The following is a 25,143-nucleotide window of genomic DNA, read 5'->3' as shown; positions in this document are numbered from 1 at the left end:
GAAGGAAATGTGTTATATAATTATAATCTGCTGGTAGTCTGAGTAAGAACATAACATTAAACCATTGACATTTTTTTTACTCCTTGTTCAAGTCAAAAACATGTAATAATTATTGACATTCTGCTATTAGTTTGTCTCAGAAACATGACATGAAATTATAACCATTCTACTGGTAGTACAGTGGTCCCCCTCATGAACGCCACCCCCCATGACCAGTGGCCACCTACTCTTTACGGCCAGAATCCTTTGGAACTGATGAGTTTGTGTTCAAAAGTACCCCTCAAGAAAGGCCACTCATCTAAGATGACCAAGGCCAGCATATTAGTGCACAAATGTGAAATTAACCCCTCACAAGGAGCCACATTTTATTAATAATGTATGTCCATAACCAATATTTAATTGTAGTAAGGTAAGTAATTCAATTATCTTTCCTGATGTTGGTTTCTGGATGTCAGGTTTTTGTTATTGAAAGAAGTGTCGGCTAAAGTACATGTACCACTAAGGTTATTATTATATCATTAACACTGACGTTTGCAGGAAATGGGATCAGCAATGTTCTGATAGAACTTTGGGATTCACACAGTGGATTTTTCTATTATATATTTTTTTTAAATTGACGATTACAACTGACATAATTGTCAAGATCACAGTGTGGTCAGATAGGCTAAAAATAGATTTTGTGGATTAATACATATACACAGAAATAATCCATTTAGAACAAAATAGGGTATCAGGCAAAGACTGAAAAATCATGTGACAGTACATGCATCACTTACTTTATCAAAAGGTTTCTCATGTACAAAACTTTCATCTGCAAAATTAAATTGCAGTACTGTACAATTAGCAACATAGGAATAAATCATTAGAAAACTTTAGCATGTCATCATGTAAATGAAGAAATAATATTTAGAACAAAAAGTAACAGTTATTTGACTTGCCAACAATGGGGAGACTTCACTTGCCGAAAGATTTTATGATAGGAAGACTGAAATAAACAAGATCCTAAAAGATAAGGAGAATATTCTCTAGCAGTGGGAAAATGGAGTAAATGGGACAAGAATAATTTTAAATATGAAACAACGTATTATCAAGATTTAAATAATGTTTTTCATTTGGTTTTGTAATGCACATGCCAACAATATCCCACTTGCATGTCACGCCTAAGAATAAGAACTATTAATTTCTGTTACTTGAAATAACTGTTTTTAGGACAAGAAGAACATTTTAATAACTAATGCTACTTTCAAATGAAGATATTAGCTGCTTTAAGTTATATGTAGCTTTCCTACTATATACACATATCCATACACATCTCACAAACAAATTCCCCCCTCTGGACAGGCCACCCGAGGGAGACCACTGAATATCATATTCATTTGTTTTATAAAGTTACAGGGGGCTTTTAACCAATCCTATTCTTAAAACACAAATTGCTATTTACATACTGATGTATAAGTTTTGAAACACAAGTCTGGCTGTTTTCATCATAAACTTGTGGATATCAAGCAGTGATAGTTGCTAACTTGGGAAAAGGTTAACAGTCAACAAGCTATCAACACACATGCATGCCAATGTGCAAGAATTTGTTTGCTGGTGCAAATGATGTCAACACCAGCTATCTGATACATGCCATACATTCTGCCTGGAGCTACAACTCAGAATTATCTGGCTAGGGGGAGGGAGCATCTAAAATGTCTTAAACTACTGTCATTTAATGTACATCTAAAACATCATAAGGTTAAGTCATTTTCACTTTCCTAAGAGAAGGCAAAGTTTACATATTTTAGGCAAGTTTGTCATCCACTTCAATTATAAAGGTTCAAAAATTTGTACACCAAAAATCTACAAAGTTATACTGATCAAATTATCTATGTAAGAAAGTTGTAATGCATTTGTTATGTTCTGTCATTCAACACTTTCTTTACCCTCAACGAGTCTTTATAAACTGCACCTACAGTTGAAAAAAACCCAAAAGATAATGTTCCAAAAAATACCACAAAAAAGCAATCAAACAGAAATACTGTGTACACTAAAAAGGAAGATTAATCTAAAACAAAAAAAAAATAATATTTTTGTCCCCAACATATATTAAGGCAGCAGCATATAGTGTTACTCATGTTCAATACTATTCCATTCCATCCGTCACAAATTTAGTTTCTGCGATGTAACCTTTGATAGAAATTAAGAACTGAAACCTAACTTTGTATGGAGCTTTCCTGTATCAAGATCCGTGCCACATTCAAGCTTCACCCAAAATCTGATTGACTTATGGTCCTTGTATGACCGGAAAGTTGGCCCTTCCATAATCAATTCCATTTTTACTCAATACTTTTGACAGCCTTCAAATTTAACATAGGGTCTCATATTGACAGAACTTAAATCAAGTTTGATTTAATCTATTTGTCAAATTTTTAATAAATTGTGACCTTTTTTAACTTAATTTTCCCTTCTGTTTCTGATCAATAATATTTGAAAGACTACATGGACTGATAGCAAATGTAGCACAAGTCTTTCCATGAACAAAACTTAGATCAAGTTTGATTTTATTCTATTTATGGCACTTGTTTGTAAAACAAGTTCTATTGACTAATAACTTTTAAAAGCCCTCACATATTGAAACAAAATTTGATACTGACCTTTGGTATATTGTTGAGATCTGGGAACAAGTAAATTTATCACTTAATTCTATAAAAATGTGAGAAATTAACTGCTCTATTTGACTTAAAAAATATGACACTGCATCTGAGACATTTAAATACACCATAGTGGCAGAGGAACTGTGTCTGCTAAGCACATTTCTAGTTCATTCATATATGTCTGGTATAGCTGTAAATTCCTTCTTCTTAATATGTATCTTGACATGACAGTTAATACACTAGATATTAGATTCTTACCAGTCCACACTAATTGTGTTAAGGGTTTTCAGATTGTCTGCCTCCCCACCTTGAATTACAAGTCTGGAAGGTAGGTAGCTGTCATCAGAACCTTCAACTGTTATCTGCAGCTTCCTTCAAAATTAACACAAGAGTCACTGAAGGGAGTGACACTCTACTGGGTGAAAAGAATTTCCAGGAATTCAAGATAAGACCATTTCTTCCTTTTAAATGATGATTATTGAAACTATTTCTAATATTATTCTGTGATTTTGAAATTAGCAAATTCGCTGCTGTAGTGAACATATTTTTTCTCAGATTAGTACCATTTTCATTAGCAAAAAAAGGCATCATTAGAAGTCTTTGGTGAAAACACCATATCATAATGATCATCCACTAATTGAGAGTAGTGACAAGTTCATCACAACAGCCATCATTGCAGCCACATTGGATGTATGACTGGCATCATTTTCATTTAGGACCAACTAGGAATCACAAAAAGTCTACTAGCCCTGTTGATGTAGCCATCCATTTGGGAACAGAGGTGGTCATATTGAGGGTCATACATTTTCATTTGGGACCAAATGGATACCGTAAGAACTCTTCTGATGAAAACAAATGTCAAAATGACTATATATTCCCTGAAGAAAAGCAGCTGAGACAAGATTTTTACAATGGCCACACAGCGGATATCAAATCAGCACTATTTTCATTTAAGCAAAACATTCTGAGAAGTATTTTAGTGACAACCCCATGATAATATGACCATTCATTCAGGACTAGTGATAACAAGATATTCAAGTGGCCACTTTGGCAGCCAAATTAGACCTTGATAAGCACAATTTTCATTTAGGACAAAGGAGACATCATAAGAAATCTTGTGGTGAAAACCCCACATCAATGTAAGTTTCTCTTCCAGAGGAGTTGTGATCAGAAGATTTTCAAGATGGAGGCTGTAATAGCTTTACTGGACATCAGATTGGCACCAAGTTTATAAAGGACCATCAAGATGCCATACAAAATCTTTTAGTGAAAAACCCATTTAATATTCCATCCATCTAGGAGTAGTGATAACAAGCTTTTGAAAATGGCTGTTGTGGTGGCCATATTGGACATCAGATAAATACTATTTTCATTTAGGACCAACTAGACATCACAAACAGTCTTTTACTTCAAATCACATGATGATTGATATGACCATCCATGTAGTATGAGGAGTGATAAAAGTTTCAAAATGTCTGCTGTGGGTGCCATATTTGACCCCAGATCAGCACTATTTCCATTTTGAACTAACTAGACATCATAACAAGTCTTTGAATTAAAACTCCATACTGATATAATCATCCATTCAAAGTAGCAATTACAAGATTTTAAAGATAACTACTAGTGTGGCCATATTGGACCTCAGATCTGCACCACTGTCATTCAGGACCAACTAGACATTAAGTCTTTTAGTGAAAACGCTATGCTGATATGACCATCCATGCAGGAGTAGTGACAACAAGATTTACAAGATGGATGCCATGGCAGCCATATTGTACCTTGGATCGGCATCATTTTATTTAGGACCAACTACACATCATAAGCAAAACCCCATCCACTCTAAATGATTAGTGATAACATATTGGACTGCAACAGCACTTTGATCTAGGACCAACTAGATCATGGGATGAATGTGCGTGCAAAGTTTCATGGCATTCCTCCAAGTAGTTTTGGAAGGGTAGCAATAACAAATTTGTGCTAACAGATGGATGGACATTGGACAACAGACCAGTCTTAAGCTCTTCTATTTTATCACCAGAAGAGCTAATAAAAAGATGCAACAAAAGAAACAACAAACAATATAAGATCATATGTCAAAAACATGTATTCAACTGAGTAACTGTATTGAATAGACATACTTATTGTGTTGTAATCAAGTACTTTTTAGTAACCAGTGTGGCAATCAAAACTAAACTGCTGCAATTATAAAAAAAGAAGGTTCTTTAGACGAAGTCTTTGTGAATACAAGATCAAACTCAAAAACGTTTCAGTTACAACCCGATCAAAACTGATATGCTGTTTGGTTATGGTTTTAAAAAAATCTTTTGAAAAAAATACAATAATAAAGGAGCTAAAAATTAATTTTATTATAATGTGTATTACTTTACATCTACTCAGAAAAAAGAGTCAACATTTAAAATATATTTACATGAGTTGGTTAAAGTATGGTAATACTTTATCTAAGCTAAATTCCCAGCCAGTATGTATCAACAATTTGATGACTTTCAAGAGAAAAGCACACATATAGACTATTATTATTTGTACAATATATTATCAAGAAAGGCAGTTAAAGTATCTCATTTTATTCATTCATCACTATATGTCCTTTTTAAGAGCTACAACATCAAAACATTTTCAGAATCAATTCTCACCTTGATATTCTTGCTGGTAAACTGCAATATGATGAAGTAGACTTCCAGGATGATCATTATCCCAATATGGTTATTATCCCAACATGATACAGCAGATTACCAGGCACACTATTATCGCAATCTAATAAAGCAGATCACCTGGAACAATATTATCCCAATCTGATCATTATCCCAACATGATACAGTAGATTACCAGGCACAACAGCATCCCAATCTGATCAGTATCCCAATATGAAGCAGCAGATTACCAGGCACAACAGTATCCCAATCGATTAGTATCCAAACATGATACATGTCCCAATATGAAGCAGCAGAATACGAGGCACAACAGCATCCCAACATGATACAGCAGATTACCAGGCACAACAGCATCCCAATCTGATCAGTATCCCAACATGGTACAGCAGATTACCAGGCACAACAGTATCCCAATCTGATCAGTATAGATTACCAGACACAACAGCATCCCACTGATAAGTATCCCAATATAATACAGCAGATTACCAGGCACAACAGCATCCGAATCTGATCAGTATCCCAACATGATACAGTAGATTACCAGGCACAACAGCATCCCAATCTGATCAATATCCAAGCAAGATATAGTAGGTTACTAGGCACAACAGTATCCCAGTCTGATCAGTACCACAATATTATGTAGTAGATTACCAGATACAACATCACCCATAAGTAAATATGAATCAATATATCTGTACACCTTAAATGCTTGCCACACAAAGAATAACCCATCAAAACCTTAAGTCAATAAAGAAAGTATAACAACTTATCTGTGTGTCAAAGGAAGACTACTGGATCACTTGGACTAATATCAACTCTACAGGTACAAATGGAACCATGTAAATGTTAAAGAGATGGCTGAAAAGACTGAGAAGATTGAACTTAAGATGGGAAAATAACAGTTCCCAACAATTCTAATGAAACTTCAAATGTATTCAGTACCAATACATACTTGATAATAGTTCCTTTCTTCATTCTAAGCTGGATCCAATGTTGTCCCTCATTACTATTACTCTGCCAGTAAGTATCTGGATCTCCATCTGTCAGCGAACTGGGACCAAACTTCTCCTGCAAGAGATAAGAGCACTTATATGCAGCTACCTATTTTAGGCTTGATCAATATTAATTGTAAGATTTAATATTTTTCTTTCTGAGAAATGTTTTCCTTATAAAAACTCAAGATCTAATGAATTTCATTTTATGAAATTTTACTACAAATTTATTATTGTTTTAAGATGTGTGTTTTAATAACAATATATTTATTACAAAGCCTGTAATATCCAAGAAAGGGCAAAGCTTATTTAACTATCATTATTGTTTAAAGCTATGGGACTATTATTATTAAAAGCTCAGGGATTATTATTTAAAGCTCAGGGATTATTATTGTTTAAAGCTCAGGGATTATTACTGTTTAAAGCTCAGGGTTTATTATTGTTTAAAGGTATGGGATTATTATTATTAAAAGCTCAGGGATTATTATTGTTTAAAGCTCAGGGATTATTACTGTTTAAAGCTCAGGGATTATTACTTTTGAAGGTTCAGAATTATAATTGATTAAACCTTCAGGATTATTATTGCTCAAAGCTCAGGGATTATTATTATTTAAATCTCAGGGATCACACTAGGGACAATTCGGATGCAACTGTCCATCCCATTCATGAAACTTCGCTTAACAAGTCAGGAATGTGAAGTCGACTTTGATGTGCCATAAACTGGTGCACACCAACACTCTTCTCCAATTGAAGTCCTGATAGTTTTTATAACTAATGTTTACAGTACACATAATTTAAAATCTACCGTCTTGCTTATTTTGTAGTTTCTTGTGCCCTCAAATAATGACAGAATTACAATTTTACTCCCAAACATAACAATGTGAAACTATAGAAGCAGAGCTTTATCTAACCTGAAAACCTAACACTATTGTTAAAAAAATTTGGAAACCAAAGCTATGAAGAAATTAATGGATTCAACCACTTGTTCATCTGAAAATATATTGGGACAAGATAATTTTCCTATAAAAAATATCAGTCATCTATTTACAGGAACAGTCTTACGTATTTTTCAGGTGACCTTCCAATTTCTAATTCTATTAACAAGTTTATCAAGTAGTTTCAGTTTGAGCTGTAAAGTTTTTAATATTTTCATAAAGTCAGATGGGTATTTTGTGCATTTTAATATAATTTAATTTGCACAGACAATACAACACCAGTTGTTAAAAAATTTTGCCCTTACAAAATTTGACCATTAACTCACATCTATTTTTCCATATATGAACCCTATTTAAACCTGAGGAAGACATTAGTGAGAAAACACTTATCCAACATGCTATCTACCATGACTCAGAAAGATCTATATTTATAGCAAATCATTTACTATGAAAAATATTAAATTTGGTATTTTCTAAAAGTCAATGGCCATGGAGCTTTAAATCAAACCTTTATTTATAATTCAGACAGGTTGTTAGCATACCATATAAGAAAATACATCCAAACGTCAAGAGACATTAACTTTATTCCAAGCCTGTAATAATAATTTTGACAGGTTGTCAGCAAACCATATAGGAAGATAAAGTTAAATGACATGGAACTTTATTGCAAATCTATATTGATAATTTTGACAGGTTGTTAGCATACCATATAAGATGCATCTAAATGTCTTGAGTGTGTGTGTGTGATTAGGATTTTTAATGTAGCATCCTCATTTTTTCAGTCATATCGCTATGATGTCTGCAGTGTGGCAGTTTATAGTGATGCCTACCACTGGGACATCATACCGCAGATGTAGCATGATGTCCCACTAAGTCACATTATCCTGACACTAGGTCGACCAGTCCTAACACTAACCTCTTAATGCTGAGCGCCTAGCGAGGCAGCTGTTAGTACCATTTTTGTAAGACTCTGGTATGACTCAGCCGGGGTTCGAACCCTCGACCTCCAGCTCCCAAGGCAGATGCTCTAAACATTAGGCCACCGGTGCGGTTCTAAATGTCTCAAGACATGGAACTTTATTCCATGCCTGTAATAATAATTTTGACAGGTTGTTAGCATACCATATAGGAAGATACATGTAAAAGTTAAATGACATGGAACTTTATTTCAAGACTATATTGATAATTTAGACAAGTTGTTAGCATACCACATAGGAAGAGACATCTAGTGACTCAACATAGTTCCTGATGGTTCCTAGTTGGTCATTCTCTGGGGATATGTGATGTAACATCAGTCGGACAAGAGCCTCATCATGTTCCATTGTCCAGTTGACAGGAATATCACGCAGTTTCTTAACAGCACCCTCATCAGGAGGAACAATCTCCTGAGATTTGTTTGGAAAAGCCACTGAAAATGTATGCTCTACAACTTCTTCCCAACTAAAATGAAGACACAAGTCATATGAAAGTTAAGGTCCATGCCTCAAGAAAGACCGTACAAATAGAATACGAGTTTTCCGAGGATTTGGCGTGGAAAAAAAAATTTCCAACTTGAAATAAAAGTGAATTAAAGTTTTTTTAAATATAAAATATATATAATAAATACTGAATACAAACTGTTGATTTATCCAATGTGAAAAAGAAAAATATACACAACAGAATAATATAATAATAATAATAATAATAATAATGAAGACTTTGTACAGCGCCTAATCTTTAGAAGCACTAAGCGCTTTACAACATTAGACATCACCTATAACATAAAAAACCATTTATAATGATATGATTACAGAAAACAAACACCATGAAATTAGAAAACATAAAAACATGCTGTAAATATTTAAGGTAGGGAACATTATTAAGTCTTTAAGTTTGTTCATGCAGTCGAAATAAGTGAGTTTTAAGAGCACTCTTGAATGGGATCACTGTGTCTTTGTGTATAAGTTCAGTGGGCAATTCATTCCATGCTTCTAGGCCCTGGTATGCAAAACAACGTTGTCCATATGACTTCATTTTTGAAGTGGGAATAATGAGTATATGATTGTCAGAAGAGGAGTGTATTATCTTGCTGGTGTGTACACATGGGTGAGGTCGGATAGGTATGTTGGACAAGAGTCAGTCAGTGAAACGTTGCACGGTGAACAAATTTTGTATTTGATTTAGGATCGCCAGTGTAGGGTACAGAGCAGCGGGGAAGTGTGCTCTGATCGTGGTACTCTAAGTATGATCCGAGCAGCTGTGTTTTTAACTTTTTGAAGTTTCTGAAGTAGATATTGAGATGAACCAGGAAGAATTGAGTTACAATAGTCCAGTCTTGAAAGTACTAATGAACATACAAGTGTTTTAGTGGCATCAACTGAAAGATATTTGCAAATGGAGCTGATGTGTCTCAGTTCAAGATATGCAGCCTTACACATGTTCATGACATGCTGGTGCGATGTGAGAGAACCAACACAAGACTCCTACTTCCTCTGCATCTGTCTGCTTCCCATCTCTTACGAACAAGGCATAAAAGGTCAAAAGGTGCATTTTATTGTTAAGTTAATTCATAATGTTGATGCAGTTAGGTAATGTATTCAATGAAGAAAAAGCTCAAAGGGTAACTGAATATAGTACTTGTATCTAAGAAAAAAATATATTCGCATTTTGACATTTTAAAGACAAATTCTCTTGATATTTGAAGCATTTACCGACTATAAACAATAGCATTTTATGCACTCTGGAAATTTGTTATGCATAAACTGTCAATAATAACATCTGTCCTCGTTAAATCTTGGCATATTAAGTAGATAAAAAGCATTCGTTACAATTTTCAGTCTTTTGAAATTAGTTAAAATTTTATTCCTGTAAAATTTAGTGAATTACAATATTTATAGCAAAACATACTTATTGATCTTGTTTGGTTCATAAAATGGCTTTTTAATGGAATCTGTAGGAACAACTGTTGGGGATTCATCTGTGGTGCTTTTCCCTCCACACAATAGGATCCATACATCTGAATCAAATTCTTCTGGATCACTGGTCTGGGTTGGCTTAAACTAAATGTTAATGATAAAATAAAGTCATCACTGAGGGCAATACAGACATAAAATAGTATTGTTCTAACCTACTTCATCTTAAAAATAAAAGTATCATAATTCTTGATAAAATCATTGTAAAAAAAATTACACATATATGTACAATACTGTACAAATTCATAAATGCTATAAAATCAGATCTATTCTTAATGTATTCTCAGCACTAGATCTGTAGCATATTGGTGCTTTTTCCACATAACAATTGACCCAAAACACAGAACATTTTTAATACATGTACAATTAAATAATGCAAAACAATCTAATTTTTAACATTTCAAAGATGCCAAAGTGAGGCTCATACTTTAATCAGAGTTCGCTCTCTTTTATGGTGCAATCACTCCGTATAAACTACAGGGGCAAGTTCCGGATGTTTTGTTCCGATTTGAAATGATAGTACTTGATCACTCTGAGAAGAATCAGACTAATATATCCGTAAAGACCATGAATATGATACTTTTTTATTCACTTTAAAAGGCATGATTTATGTCTTAATGACACTCTGTTATAATTCATTTCTGCACTGTTCACAAAATACCCTATCAATTCTTAAAGCTGCATTTAGTTCCCAACCATTATGTAAAATATCCAAGATTTTATATTTATCTACAGCTGTGAATATTATTTGCCTGTACTGTCATCACACAGAACAGTGATACGTCACAACCTTTGTAAATACAAACATAACTACATCTAATAACCATTCAACATGTATAATATTATAATATAGTATTACCTTTTTAATAACTACATCTGATAACCATTCAACATGTATAATAACATAGCGTCTTATTTTGCTGCTCTCTTTCCCACTCTGGGTCAATTATATTTTTGTCTTATACTAAAGCATTTTCTTATAATGTAGTCCCTGTCAATGAAGCTCTACTTTCAATAATGGCCAAAGGTTTACAGCTAACATATTATACAAGTGTTAAGGTTGTATGAAGGTAAGATCCATTACACACATGGAAAATGCATGAATTAGCAGTGATACAGGTTTATATAGGTCAACAACAAGCACTATGCAAAATTCTGATCATGGAAAACAGCAATTTCACTTCAAACACAAAACCCAATATTTAAGAAACACAGGGTTCATACTAATGGGAAATTCAGGCACAGTAGAATCATCCAAATATTTGGGTAAGGGCAAAGTCAACTTTGTCTTTTCTCAAGTCCACAATCCTCTCCCAACTGTTAGGTGACTAAAACCTTGTGCATATTGATTACAATATCAGTTGTAGGGGTGAAACAATTCCATGACATATCGATAAATCAATACATTTGCTGAAATGATACACATATCAATACAAGAGATGGAGAATCTGTACAAAGCAATACTTACCATATGCATGTTATTTTAGTCTTCAGCAGTCATGAATAATTATTATTAGTTGCGTTGTTATTCTGTAAAACTATAAACCATCTGAACATCGTTTGCAGTCACAGGCACTCATGTTTATTAGTAAAAACAAAAAGAATTATTTGAGAACACCAACTTGCCATACACAAGTTAACACAAAGTGATATGACTTGTAATCTGCACCCCCCACCCATTTCATACTAATTATCTTAACACAGAAGTATGTTCAGCATATACTATATATTTCAAGTGTGTTCGACATGTTTAATAAAGTGCTTTACTCATCATTTAATAACCACTTTCACATGAAATAGAATTGTATTTTGACTCCTTTGGTCAATTTAAAACCTACTCTACCGGTGTGTTGCACACTTAAATATGTTAAAATGAATTCTCATTTGTGGTTATTGCTTGTTCCGCTCCAGATTAAAAAATAACAAACAATCAGAAATCAATGTAGCTTATTCTCTGCATGACAAACAGGAAGTATTGGCAGAGCAACAGAGAGACCGTGTGGGAAAGTCATTAAATAGGTCAAGTACTTAAGTGGAGATGCTGTCAGGGTATAGCATTACATGAATCGTGCAAAAATTTTGCACAAATTTGTGCACTTGGAGAACAGTGAAACAAGAGAACTCCCACAAATTTGTTGAAAGTTCCATATTTATAAACTTCCTTTACTAAATCAGTATGATTCAATAAAGGAAGTTTATATTAGTTGAAAGTAAATGTGCTCAATGAAGAATACAATTTTTATTCAACCATTCTTGTCGTAGCATCTGTTTTTGAATTCGGATAGCAACTGTTCCACATCTGGGCTCTTCAAGTATGGCATGAATGGTTGTAAAACTAAATTTGATTTGAACAACATGCCCAGGAATAAAAATTATGGCGTAGTTTTAACCATTCATGAAGAAAGTTTTACAAATGCATGTTTAAAATAAAGGCTACCTGGAAACCTCAAAATGTCTGATTCCCGGCATGGTTTATGATGATTTCGTTAGGCAAATACTTGCTGATGATTACGATAACGACAATAATTTTGAAAGTTATGAAGTATATCAGATTACTGGCGCTGGGAAAGTGTTAATAGAGATACCAGTGAGCAATTTTGAGCCCATAAATGGTGTTAAATACAAGTCAGATGTACATTGTGCATGGGTAAAAAATAGACAGCATGAACCTTCAATGGAATTTTGAAATTAAATGTACAAAGCACAGAATACTGAGCCTAATTAAAATACAGACAATTTAAAAGTATAATGCAAGTTTCATTTTTTAATTAATCAAATTCACCCTGTGGATCATATGCTACAATACAATATACATGTATCCATATCAGGGCTGAAATAAATTAATAAAATAAGGGTTACAAAATGCAATTAAGAAGTAAAGATATTTATTTTAATACCTCTGTCTGCACAAGCATTGATGGACTAAATACTCTTATACAGCATTATAGAACAGATAAGAAATTTAGCATAATTGTCAGTAAACTGATGATTAATAAAGGAAGTTTAGTGAAAAATCCTATTTTGGAGCAGATATATCCAAAAGATAATATGTCATCTCTGGAAAATTGTACATTACAGTCACAAAGATCAGTTTCCCAATATATTCATGCTGACAAAGCTAGCTATGTATATGCCCCTTCAGAAAGAAGCACAGAACAATACTGATATAAAGAAAACGAACAGAGTATGCTCAGAATTAATTACAAGATTAATGCTTATACAACGAGAGGTGACATTTGTCAAAGATGTTGATTTCAGATAAGCTGTAAGAATTGGAGCAGGAAGAAAGAGATGTTGACGTTTATATAAATATTGACCTATAACCATTTCTTCTTCCCCTCCTTTTGTCTTTGATAAATGGGAAAGTCTCCCTTAAGATAAAATTCTGTCATCATTTCTCCTTAAATTGTACACAGGAAACAAATCTGGAACTTTTCTTTTTTATGCAGAGATATTTAACCAATGAATGAAGGTGCTGATGAAATAAATGAAATTGGCATAGCCTGAGTGATGGTGCATATTTCAAACACTTAAATTTATCACCTTGTGCAAGTTTAAAAACAATTGTAGAATAGGAATGGGTGTAGTCAGTTAACTTTTCCTTCTTCACTAATAAATTCAAGTACCTGTGGTTGCAGTAGTCTTTTGCATCTGCAGGAAATAAAGTGTGATAGATTTTGCTGGTATTCAACCTTAATTCCCATGCCCAGATTTGTTCTAGATGAGATAACATTGAAATGTTTTCCAAATGTAACTGAGACACAAAATTGGTAATAATGATGTTTTCAAATCATTCATGTTGTACAAACAAAGGGAGTTAAATGAGCCACCACTAAATGGCCTAAAGCGTTGAATAAAACTCACTGCAACCAACAGGTAGTCTGTGTGAAAGTATTGCTGTTATATCTCATCAATGAGAATTGCATATAAATATATGATACCTATATGCTAATCTGCAGTCCACATAATGGAAATAGGAATACAATGACAACATACATGAAAGAGCACCACCTACCTTCCAAAGATGGAAAGACCATCAAGTTCTTATGTGTATCAATATGTATTGCATTGCAGGCTGCATATCATGAATTGTATCGATATGCAGCACATGTGTATCATTTCACCCCTAATCAGTTGTGAACTTTTTATGTTCAATCGGCAACAAAAACCTCTTTAAACATACTGTCTTCAACTTATTTTATCAATATTGCATTAATTTAATGATTATATATGTCCACAATTATATTGTACACAATCAGCTACATGTATCTGCCAAAACTTGACGTACAAATCTTAATTAAGTGCAAGACATTCCATGCATTTGTAGCCCAATCACAAAAAAATATTACTCTGTAGCAGTTTTTAGGCTCATTGCTAGTTTTATGAAGTAAATCTGAAATAATCCTAAAATTTCTAACACAAAGTCCAAAAGTACCGAATAGTTCCAATGAATTCCAATAACGAATGTGCTGATCTACCAATAGCCTTGTATGAGTTTGAATGATCACAGTGATGTAATCCATATGTTCTGAATGACTGAACTTAAAGGAGGAATGAATAATTTTGATAACAAACATATAAAAACCTAAGCCACAATAAAATGACTAGGATGTGGGACAAAAGTTTGCTTCAAGAACATTCTAAGATTTTTTTTAAAACAAGGCTACACCTTGAACTTAATTATCAGTAAACAACATTTTTAAAAATTATAAAAAACAAGTAGATTATGTCTATTTATACCCTCAATATGGGAGAAAAGTCAGGCACACAAAATAAATTAAATATGCATAACAGTTAGACTAGACACCTTGCTATCATACACTGATAAACTTTCACTGTTTATCTTACTGTCATGCACTGATAAACACTGATTGGGTACTTTACTATCATCCACTGATAAACTTTCACTGGTTATCTTACTGTCATCCACTGATAAACTTTGAGTGGATAATTTACTGTCATGGACTGATTGATTTTGATCTGATATCTTACTGTCAAGCATTGATAAACTTTGATTGGATATCTTACTGTCATGCACTAATAAACTTTAATTGGATATCTTACTGTCATGTACTGATAAGCTTTGATAGGATATCTTACTGTCATGCACTGATAAACTTTAATTGGATATCTTACTGTCATGTACTGATAAGCTTTGATAGGATATCTTACTGTCATGCACTGATGAACTTTTATTAGATATCTTACTGTCAGGGACTGATTGATTTTGATTTGATATCTTACTGTCAAGCATTGATAAACTTTGATTGAATATATTACTGTCAAGCATTGATAAACTTTGACTGGATATCTTACTGTCATGCACTGATGAACTTTGATTAGATATCTTACTGTCATGGACTGATCGATTTTGATTTGATATCTTACTGTCATGCATTGATAAACTTTGATTGGATATCTTACTGTCACACATTGATAAACTTTGATTGGATATCATCTTACTGTCACACATTGATAAACTTTGGATATCATCTTACTGTCAGGCACTGATAAACTTTGGATATCTGTCATGCACTTATAAATTTTGGATATCTTACTGTCACGCACTGATTAACTTTGATTAGATATCTTACTGTCATGGACTGATAAACCTTGATTGGATATCATGCTCTCACGCATTGATAAACTTTGATTGGATATCATACTGTCAAGCATTCATAAACTTTGGATATCATACTGTCACGCACTGATAAACTTTGACTGGATATCATACTGTCATGGACTGATCGATTTTGATCTGATATCTTAATGTCTAGCGATGATAAACTTTGACTGGATATCTTACTGTCACACACTGATGAACTCTGATTAGAGATCTTACTGTTTTGCACTAATAAACTTTCATAGTTTCATAAACTGACACAATACTTGTGAAACTCGTTGAAAGTGAGCTAAGACTTTCATGACACTTTTTGACCATAAGGTTTGTAACCAGTAATCTCACTAGAAGATAGAAACAACTATAGTACAAGTCACATGAGTCATATATGGACATTTACTCATTTTAAATTAAATATAAATTGTTCTTTTAATATTTCACACTAATTTTCTGTCATCAAAGTCTATTCAATGCAGATTACTGAATGCACAGCACCTTAACTGTCACCAAGAAACTACCAGACAAAAATTATTTATCGCAATGGACTTTTACAATGTTGGCCATGTATGAAACTTGGGTCAACATAAGAGCACATCGATTAGAATTGTCACAATCGAGGGTAGTATGAATTTGTTTTTCAATATGCATAACTTTCATTGTGACATCACAGCACACGGCATTCAATCAGGGTTTCTTCATGTGAATTCCTGTCACATTGGGATTAAATCCTTTGCTGCACTGAATTATCTGAGGATTTGCAAGAACTTACAATGAAATCCCAGCCCTGCTGGAAATGGATCCTACGATTTCAAAAATCTTTATGACATGGTCACGAGAGAGAATATAGAAGATTGAGATTGGTTATAAACTTCCTGCCCAGGAGGACAAAACACTAGGTAGAGTGATGATCAGATTTTTCCCAAATTCATGAGAAAACCAAAATTCAAAATAGATAGGAAATTGTTTGTGCCCTTGAGGAGAATAGAAGTTATCATATCTTTTTGGAGGAGATATTAGATATGTTGCCACTGCCCAGAGAAAGATGAATGGACAGGGTGCTGACACATGGTACTAGAGATTGATATTTAGACCCAAGAGAAGCACTCTAAATTGCTAAACTTTGTCATGGTCAGAAAACTGATAAACTTTTGTGATGCTGGTGGAATAGGGACATGCAAATAGGCATCTACAAAAATGAGACTGATGGCATACTCATCCCTTCAGATGAAGTCGCATAGATATTGCTGTGAAAATGTTGAATTTCAGTGGAAGAATGAATTTGTTGAGGTGACTCAAGTCTATGATCAGCCTCAACTTACTGTTCACCCTGTAGGTAAGAAACGGCTGTGAAAAGCACCCTGGAGATTGTGGTTTTCATGTAATCTCCATCGAACATTTGTCTATGAATGACTATTTCCTGCTGAAGAATATTGTCTTCTGATCCAATGGCACATCTGTTGCAACTGAATAAAGAAAGACCAGGGGTTTGGATAAATGAAATCAAAGCACCTCCAAAAAGATCTGGATCACCCATTCATTTTGTGGAAATAGATCTATCCAATATGATTGGAACTGAAGCAGTCTGGTGTCCAATGGTAGCCTGTCTGCATTCATAGGGTGTGTTAAGTCAGCAACACAAGATAGGAGGCAAGGAGGTGGAGAAACGTGATTTCTTAACTCCACTTTAAGGTTGCCTCCTAGACTGGTTAAGCAACTGTCTGCTGGCATAAGATTGAGAGTTGGGCAGCATATAGAACATAAAAGATCCCTTTTACTTGGATTACCTTTTATCCCTCTCTGGTGGTAGGGATTGCTAGGTTTTAAAACAAGTATACTGTTGAACATTCTTGAGCTGCATGCCTCTGAACTTCTTCAAATATGCCCCCCCCCCCCACAGTAATGACAAGCCAAATGGAATCATCCTAAATGCCAAAGCACGATGTAGACTGAAGAATTAGGCGTGCAAGCATGAATCATATTATCAAGACAAGACTACAGAGGAGTCAAGACATTTGCCACTGAATGGTGAGCTACTCTGTTTATGACAGGTACAACTCAGGTGTGTTGAATGGGTGATTTTTCTATAAATCAGATAATCATGAAGGAATCCAAATCTAAGATTAAAGACATGTGACAATGTTCCAAACCTGCTTCAATATGCCAACAAGCATATTTTTATCCACTTTTCAAAAAAGATGGGCAGACCTGTTAACCACCACAATTTTTTTTATCTAATGCTGAGAGTTCAATATGGTAGGCGGTGGAATGTGTCTTGTACCAACACAATAAAAATGTCACTGGTACTTGGCTCTCAGAAAAGAAAGCTTCAGCATTCTACAGGTCACAGAAACATCTGTACAGCCTATCATTAACTTCCTTGATTTCTGTTTACTTGGGAAGCAGCCAAAAGGATGAAGACTTCTTCACTGTCAAGGTCAACCAATGCTTTGACTTTATAATCATGAGTGGAAGTAGTGGTGGAGGACATTCCAAAGTTGGCAACACCTAGTATATCCCCCTGATGGCAACCTTAAAACTAAACTACACCCTCTCCATGGTCAGATCAGAGTAAGGCTGTTGCTCGAGTTTCTTCACAAAAACTGTGTAAAGTCTCCGGTTCACAGCCTGCTTCCATTTCTAGATAAACCATTCCCTGTGGCAACGATGATGCAACATCATCATCTCTAATTCACAGTCAATACCAGAGAGTAAGCAGTGAATATAGGGCAAGCCAGCTCTGCCAGACAATTTTGTTGTACTGTTATGTAGGGCTGATTTACCAGGTATATGTTCCTTACAGCAACCGGCTGTGCTGAAGGCTGTCTGATTGGTACTGATACCAATCATGCCATCGGCATTATTGGACAGAGAGACCTATAACTATTATCCCCAACAAAATATATTTGTTTAGCCTTATGATGGATCTATCACTAAGATTCCAATAATTATAACTGAATGTCACCATTCGGCAGGCATGTTGGGATGGACAGATCTATTAAGATCTCAGTAATGTTAGAAGATGAAGCCATAGAAATGGCAAGATGCATGGATCTTCCAGTAAAATCCTGAAATGGAAAGACTGGATGGACAGACAGTGCAGATGTTGAATGATCATGGACATTCATGGAAAGTGATATAGTAGTATGGGATGGATCCATTAAAAACCCAATGTGCCCAGATTTGAAAGCCCAAAGGCCATACTTGTACATGCAAGGGCACTAAACTACCTGGACTGCCTAAAAATGGGGGAAACACTCCACCACTGTACCATAACTATTTGTAGAAATATAAAAGTAGCATTATCATCCTCTTTCTGTGCCTTGGTTGACTTTTACAAACATGCAGACCATACATTTTTGGAACAAACTGCCACACACATTGCATGGTACTGACAAAATACATTTTGTATATGCAAGGCATGACTCACATGTGTCTTTCTTGGCTTTGAACTCATTGCCTGTTTTGCTGTTGGGTGGTTTCAATGAAACAATAACATAACACAAAACACAACAAAAATGTGTAACTTAACAGTGCAGCATGTTAATAAGTTGCTAAAAACACCTCATTCAGTAGGTGAGCAATTGGCAGTGTGTGTGAAACCATGAAAAACAACATGCATCAACAACAGTGTTGTACCACGTGGTCTAAATTTGACCAAGTCCAAGAAAGTGGAACATTTTACAAAATATTCATAAAATTCTAAAGTAATACAGGTATTTATCACCGGTTTAGGAATGGTTTGGTGCCTTACTGCACACCAACAAGTAGATTATTTAGTGCTAAGGCAACTGGAGAAAAGTGACTTGCCCAAGGACGCACCATGGTAGCTGAGGCAGGTCGGTCTGATGGCACCTGTACCCTTTTGGTCACGAGTCTGGCATGCCAACCACTGAGCCACCATGGTTCCCTTCAAACTTAACAGATCTGGCTTGAATTGACAGGAAGTACTTGTATGTTGTTTAACTAACCCAGAACGTAAATACTGTTGAGAGCATGAGGTGACAAGGGAAGGTAATGGAAAGAGTTATTGCCTTTAGTCTATATGATATAGACAGAAAGACAAACTTCATCTTTTAGTAAGATTGGATCTGGGAGAATGTAGACTTGTATCCCTAATGTTAATGTAACTGGGTAGTGTATTCAAAAGAGATACAATTATGTTAATTAATGAGCAGTCTGTGTTTGCATTTAAGCTACACAATGTATATTATACTCACTTTACTACTAACTTATTTTGTGGAGGGATAAAACATCAGGTTGCAATTTAGTCTGAAGGAACTATTTCTCCAAAGAGACGAGTGCCAGATTCTGAAACAGCAAAAATGTTAAATGTAAGACAAAGGAACTTTGAGACACACTGAGTTTATAATTACCCATGGCTTCAATGAACTAGCTCTGAAGGAAAGATGTTTTGCATTTATTGTATATAATATCCCAAATTGGCACTGGTTAGAATTTGGACCAGTCCTTTTGCAAGGCCTTCCATTAGATTTAAAGTTTGAATGATGAGTTGCCAAAGTAGGAACTGGCGGGGGGAGGAGGAACCTCCATGAACAGGGACACAGGTTTTTTTTGTGAAAGTTGCTTTGTGTAAAGTAAAAGTAACCAGGTAAATCATCCAGCTCCTATCTGATAATGAAAGCCCTGTTCTGGATTTAATCAAGCAAGTCTCAGGAAAGTTTGGGACCTCAAGCCTGGGTAGCACAGTAATGTATTACACTAATCTGCATGTGCAGAAAATCTCTGAAGTTAGAGTCACTAACACAATACAAAGACATGCAATTTTAAAATTAAATGAGAATGAGCTGAAAAAGAGTAAATAATATGAGACTTAAAAACAGCCTACATGCTAGCCCAATATGGAAAACCATCTTCTGATATGGAAATGCTGTGTGCACTCCAGGAGAAGAATGGTGTTAAATTTGATGATAATCATAAGAACATAGTGTAACAGACAATTGTCACATTGTGTGAGAAAATTGGCTAACAAATGTTTATACATGTCTTCTGATAGAATTCGTAATTCAAAGAACTTCAGGTAATCTCAATACGTGTTATATAATATTATAACTTTAGAATGATTCTGAAACAAAGAAACTACCTTAGCCATTGTGTTACAGCCAAATTTGTGGTTACTTCCTTTGAAGAATTTTGCCACAATAGTGAAAAACTGTTTTTCCATCAGCAGTGATGTCACCTGTCGGCTTAGGCTTAGAGACCGGAAACCTGACATGTGAACAAAATAATGATACAACCCCAGAAAGTTTTTAAAGAGACCACTGGTATCCAATCAGAACTAAGATAGTCAAATTTGGGGAAGGTTTTTCATGCAGCCAGACCTTATTCGGTTATATCCACGGTGAACAGATCAGTGCATGTTTGGACATTGGTAAGAGGAGATCATAGGGAAGTTGGAGACAGCAGACAGCACTCCGAGTGCAAAAGTTGTGCACTTGTTAAATAGGCAGGAAGGGAGTTCTAGGAACTTCAGACAAAATTTGGAACAAAGGCTTCTGAGGTAAAATATCTTCGCCTGAATCTGTCTCGCTTTTCTAACCTAATGTTATAAGATTTATATATTATGTGCATTTAATTCAGTAGAATTTTAATCTTCTATGTATAGCTGAATTATCAACATGTCGTAATGTAGCATATAACAAATATGCAATATTCAAGATTAATGTATGTAGTTGTTAGGATAGCATCAAAGTGGATGGTGTAATCTGCTATGATGCTGCAGAACTGAATTTAATAGTGTGTAGTGTTAGGACTTGTACTTGTTTGTATTTGAATATATAGTGTGGATTATGCAGAGTTAGGCATTGATGGCCTTGTGCACATATAATTAGGCATTTTTATATTTGTATATGTCTTTTATAATTTGTAAGGTAGAACATGCATAGGAATATTGCTGATGTTGATAGATTACTATTTCAAGAAATAAGGCTATGCATGTATGTATCAGAAGTCATGATGTTGTTGTTATAGCCTTTATTATACAACAAGCATGTATGGAATATTTAGATTAAGTGCATGAGTTGACCTAATGATTTAATTGCCATTATGCTGATTAAAGGTCTATAAGGGTGTGTTAATTCTCCTCTGTTTGCATAAGGAGGCAAAACTGTACATCCCTTCTAATCCACAATTAGCTTTCCAGGTGGGATAGGATGCCACCCAAAGATTAGAGAGAAGGAGATGAGGACAGCAAGTGGAATTAGGCAGGTGTGCTATGGCGCAGAGCTTGGAAATGGAACAAGGGAAGCAGAAGTACCAACAAGGGAATACAAGCAGAAGTTACAGATGAATAACATAGAAGGGACACAGAAATGAAACACTCTCACCTTTAATTTCATGTGATGAAATAATTGCCAATTTGGATAGGTCTTGTATTGATTGGAAGCAATTGCTTTGAAAAACTGTCCTGTAATTGTTGAATACTGAGATACAGTACATGTATATTAAATTGTTATACCTATCTCCTTATTATTTTGATTATATTTTATACACATGGATCGTAGGCTTTGCTGACTAGGGGCTTGGAGCTATTTAATTTTTTAATTGTCCACCCTTCTCCAGAGTTAGTAATAATTCTGTTAGGGGCATGTGACAACTATGTTATTTCAATTGGTCAAGTCTTGAGTCTTAATTCCAGTTAATTTCTTTCCATTCTTGCTAATGGAAGTACTGATGCCATGGGGTTGGAGCAAGAAACAGAGGTTTCAGAAATGCTTAATCATACGTATTTGGATGCAACTTTTCAATCTGGGATGCACACAATCACTTACGCAGGAGTCCTCTGTATGCAAGCACTAATTGGGCAGCAAATTCAAAAGCTTGCTTCAGATACTGGCTGAGTGTGGAAAAGTGTTGATCAATTTATCATTTTAGCTGTGCTGATATTTACAATGACAGAATTCTGTGGCTAAAAGGCTCCCAGATGTGCATGTTATCATTACAAGAGTACATCAAAAGAACATGACGCAACAGCTGTGTGGCAAGTTCAAAGACTTCAACTAGCTACTGAGTGGTGGCAAAAATGTGCCAATATTTACAATGACTCAATTTAGAGGCAGAAAGATCCAGAGATGTACACGTCATTATAAAAGTGCACCAAATGAACAACTTAGCTTTCATTATTGTGTTCATTTCCTGAGGGTGGCTGAATAAGTAGTACATGTGACCTTGAAATCAAGACACTTGGGACTTAACCATCATATTTGCAAATTTGGATAAGTAATTTGGGGATTAAACAGCAAACTGACATTGACTGTAATGAGATTTAGAAGAGTTTCTAGAACTGATAATTCAGAAAGAACAGTAGTCAAGTGTAAGAATGACTGATGAATGCGCTTAGTGTTTGAAATAAGACCCTTCATTGGAAAAATTCAGTCCTGAGTTGACTTCCTTCAGAAATTGGACAAACAGGAGCTCTATGTCATTGGTGAAAAGACTTTGGAAACTTAAATTCAGTGGCAACCACTGATTCTTTTCATCTTGACATTTAGCCACTTCAGGTATACACAATATGCTTCTGAGAGGGGACTGCAATGTTTGCTGGACTCCTAGGTTTTTAATCCTAGTGAGACCTCTCAGAAATAGTGTATAAAAGATACTTTGACAATAGAATTTTGTTTAAAAATTGTGCCTGTTGAACAAAAACTATATTGTACATAATTTCTCTTGTTTATTTCTACAGAGTAAAATGCATACATTTCATTGAAAGACAAGTGGTTAGAAGAAAAAATATTCTATCAGTTAAGATGTATACATATCACATTTTACAGTTTTCACTAACTTTTACATTGAATTCTATTTTACATGTATTAGGAAGATAATTAGATCAATGTGTACAAAGTTTTAATTGATTAGAAGTTGTTGTTTGCTGCAGAAAAAAAAAGATTCTTGCAGCACTGAAAACCAACAACACCATGCCAATATTGTCAACTATCCTAAGCAAGTACTTGATTTATGCACCATGTTTCTCACAACCTCATGTTCTTGTTTAAATCTTGATGACATCAAATGGGTCTCGTCAATGGTGAGAATAAGTGTTGAGAAATAATGGATAACCTGAGTTTTAAATATGCACTAAAACTCAATCAAAGAAAGCAACAACCAAAAAAATGAAAAAGTCTAATTTTAACCAGTGTTATATCAGCCTCAAATTTGTGGCCTTGGAGCAACCATTAGCTTGGCAAAGACAATGTAAAAGCTTGGTTACTACCACATGTTCATTTTACATCATGTTAGAAAAAAATCTACTGAAATACTGGACAAAATTAAAATTTCAATTGGAATATTTTATCATAAGGAAAAAATCTTTGTTGCAAAAAGCCTAAAACAATCTTAAAAAAATTCACAATTAAATGTGATAATCTTACCATAAAAGCTTCACATTTTCTTTTACAAAATGCATATTTTTTTTCTTCTAAGTTTTTGTCATCATTAGTTATGTGTGTTTATTGCAGTCAATATGTGCATGAAAGCAATGAGATATATTACAAATGCAAATATTAATAATACCAAAAACGATCAACTTATACACCTTGAGCTAACTGTAACTATCCAATCTTATATCACAGGGCCTTCATTTTAGCAGCACAAACTATGGTTAAACATTTGGAAATGGACATTCTGACACACTTGGAAAAAAAACTTTAGCTCACAAAGAATTTAGCAAGTTCATATATATATATATATATATATATATATATATATATATATATATATATATATATATATATATATATATATATATATATATATATATATATATATGTGTGTGTGTGTGTGTGTGTGTACACCCACACACACACACAGTGTGACCCTGCTATAACACGGTTGTTGGGAGCCTTAGAAACCGAGCATGTTGTGCACTAAACCATGTTATAAGCAATCAGGTCATTTAGCTAAACAAAATGATGCACATACCCCAAAATTATTTGTGGGATGGGTTAGGTAATAAATGCGGGCACAAAAATACATGCTTCATTGGCATAGATACCATCTTAAATTGATGCATATTAAATGAGAAATACACCTGTAGTGAAAACAAAGAAGGCATATATAATATTTTACTTTATTCAGAAAACTATGCATTGGAAAAGATATGTGTATACTGTTTATATGTACAGTATGAATAGATTATCAACACTATGTATTCACCTGCGAATCTCATCACGTACATTGAATCCACAATACAAGTAATTCCATTAAAAATATGCACAAAACAGATTCAATATATTCAATAACTTTGTTGCAGGTCATACTGGCCTGAATTCAGTGGAAACAAAAATAGCACAATCACATAATGATGATAATGCACATTTACTTTTCA

General features: G+C 34.4%; 1 protein-coding gene across 1 annotated transcript in view; it reads right to left on the bottom strand.

The window, feature by feature from the left end:
* LOC149807243 (E3 ubiquitin-protein ligase HECTD3-like) overlaps positions 1 to 25,143 on the bottom strand; it is a 104,879-nt gene that overhangs the window by 76,296 nt on the left and 3,440 nt on the right. Inside the window, exons 2-5 of the mRNA XM_089963979.1 lie at positions 10,119 to 10,270; positions 8,441 to 8,672; positions 6,258 to 6,373; positions 2,895 to 3,008 (exon numbers count right to left, since the gene is read on the bottom strand). Of these exons, the coding sequence (XP_089820105.1) occupies positions 2,895 to 3,008; positions 6,258 to 6,373; positions 8,441 to 8,672; positions 10,119 to 10,270 (614 nt within the window). The remainder of the gene's footprint in view (positions 1 to 2,894; positions 3,009 to 6,257; positions 6,374 to 8,440; positions 8,673 to 10,118; positions 10,271 to 25,143) is intronic.

This window comes from Sinohyriopsis cumingii, chromosome 1 (assembly GCF_028554795.1).
Source record: "Sinohyriopsis cumingii isolate HCF-2022 chromosome 1, ASM2855479v2, whole genome shotgun sequence".
Lineage (NCBI taxonomy): Eukaryota > Metazoa > Mollusca > Bivalvia > Unionida > Unionidae > Sinohyriopsis > Sinohyriopsis cumingii.
The sequence above is the reverse complement of the archived record's forward strand: the minus strand, read 5'-3'. Positions and strand labels throughout refer to the sequence as shown.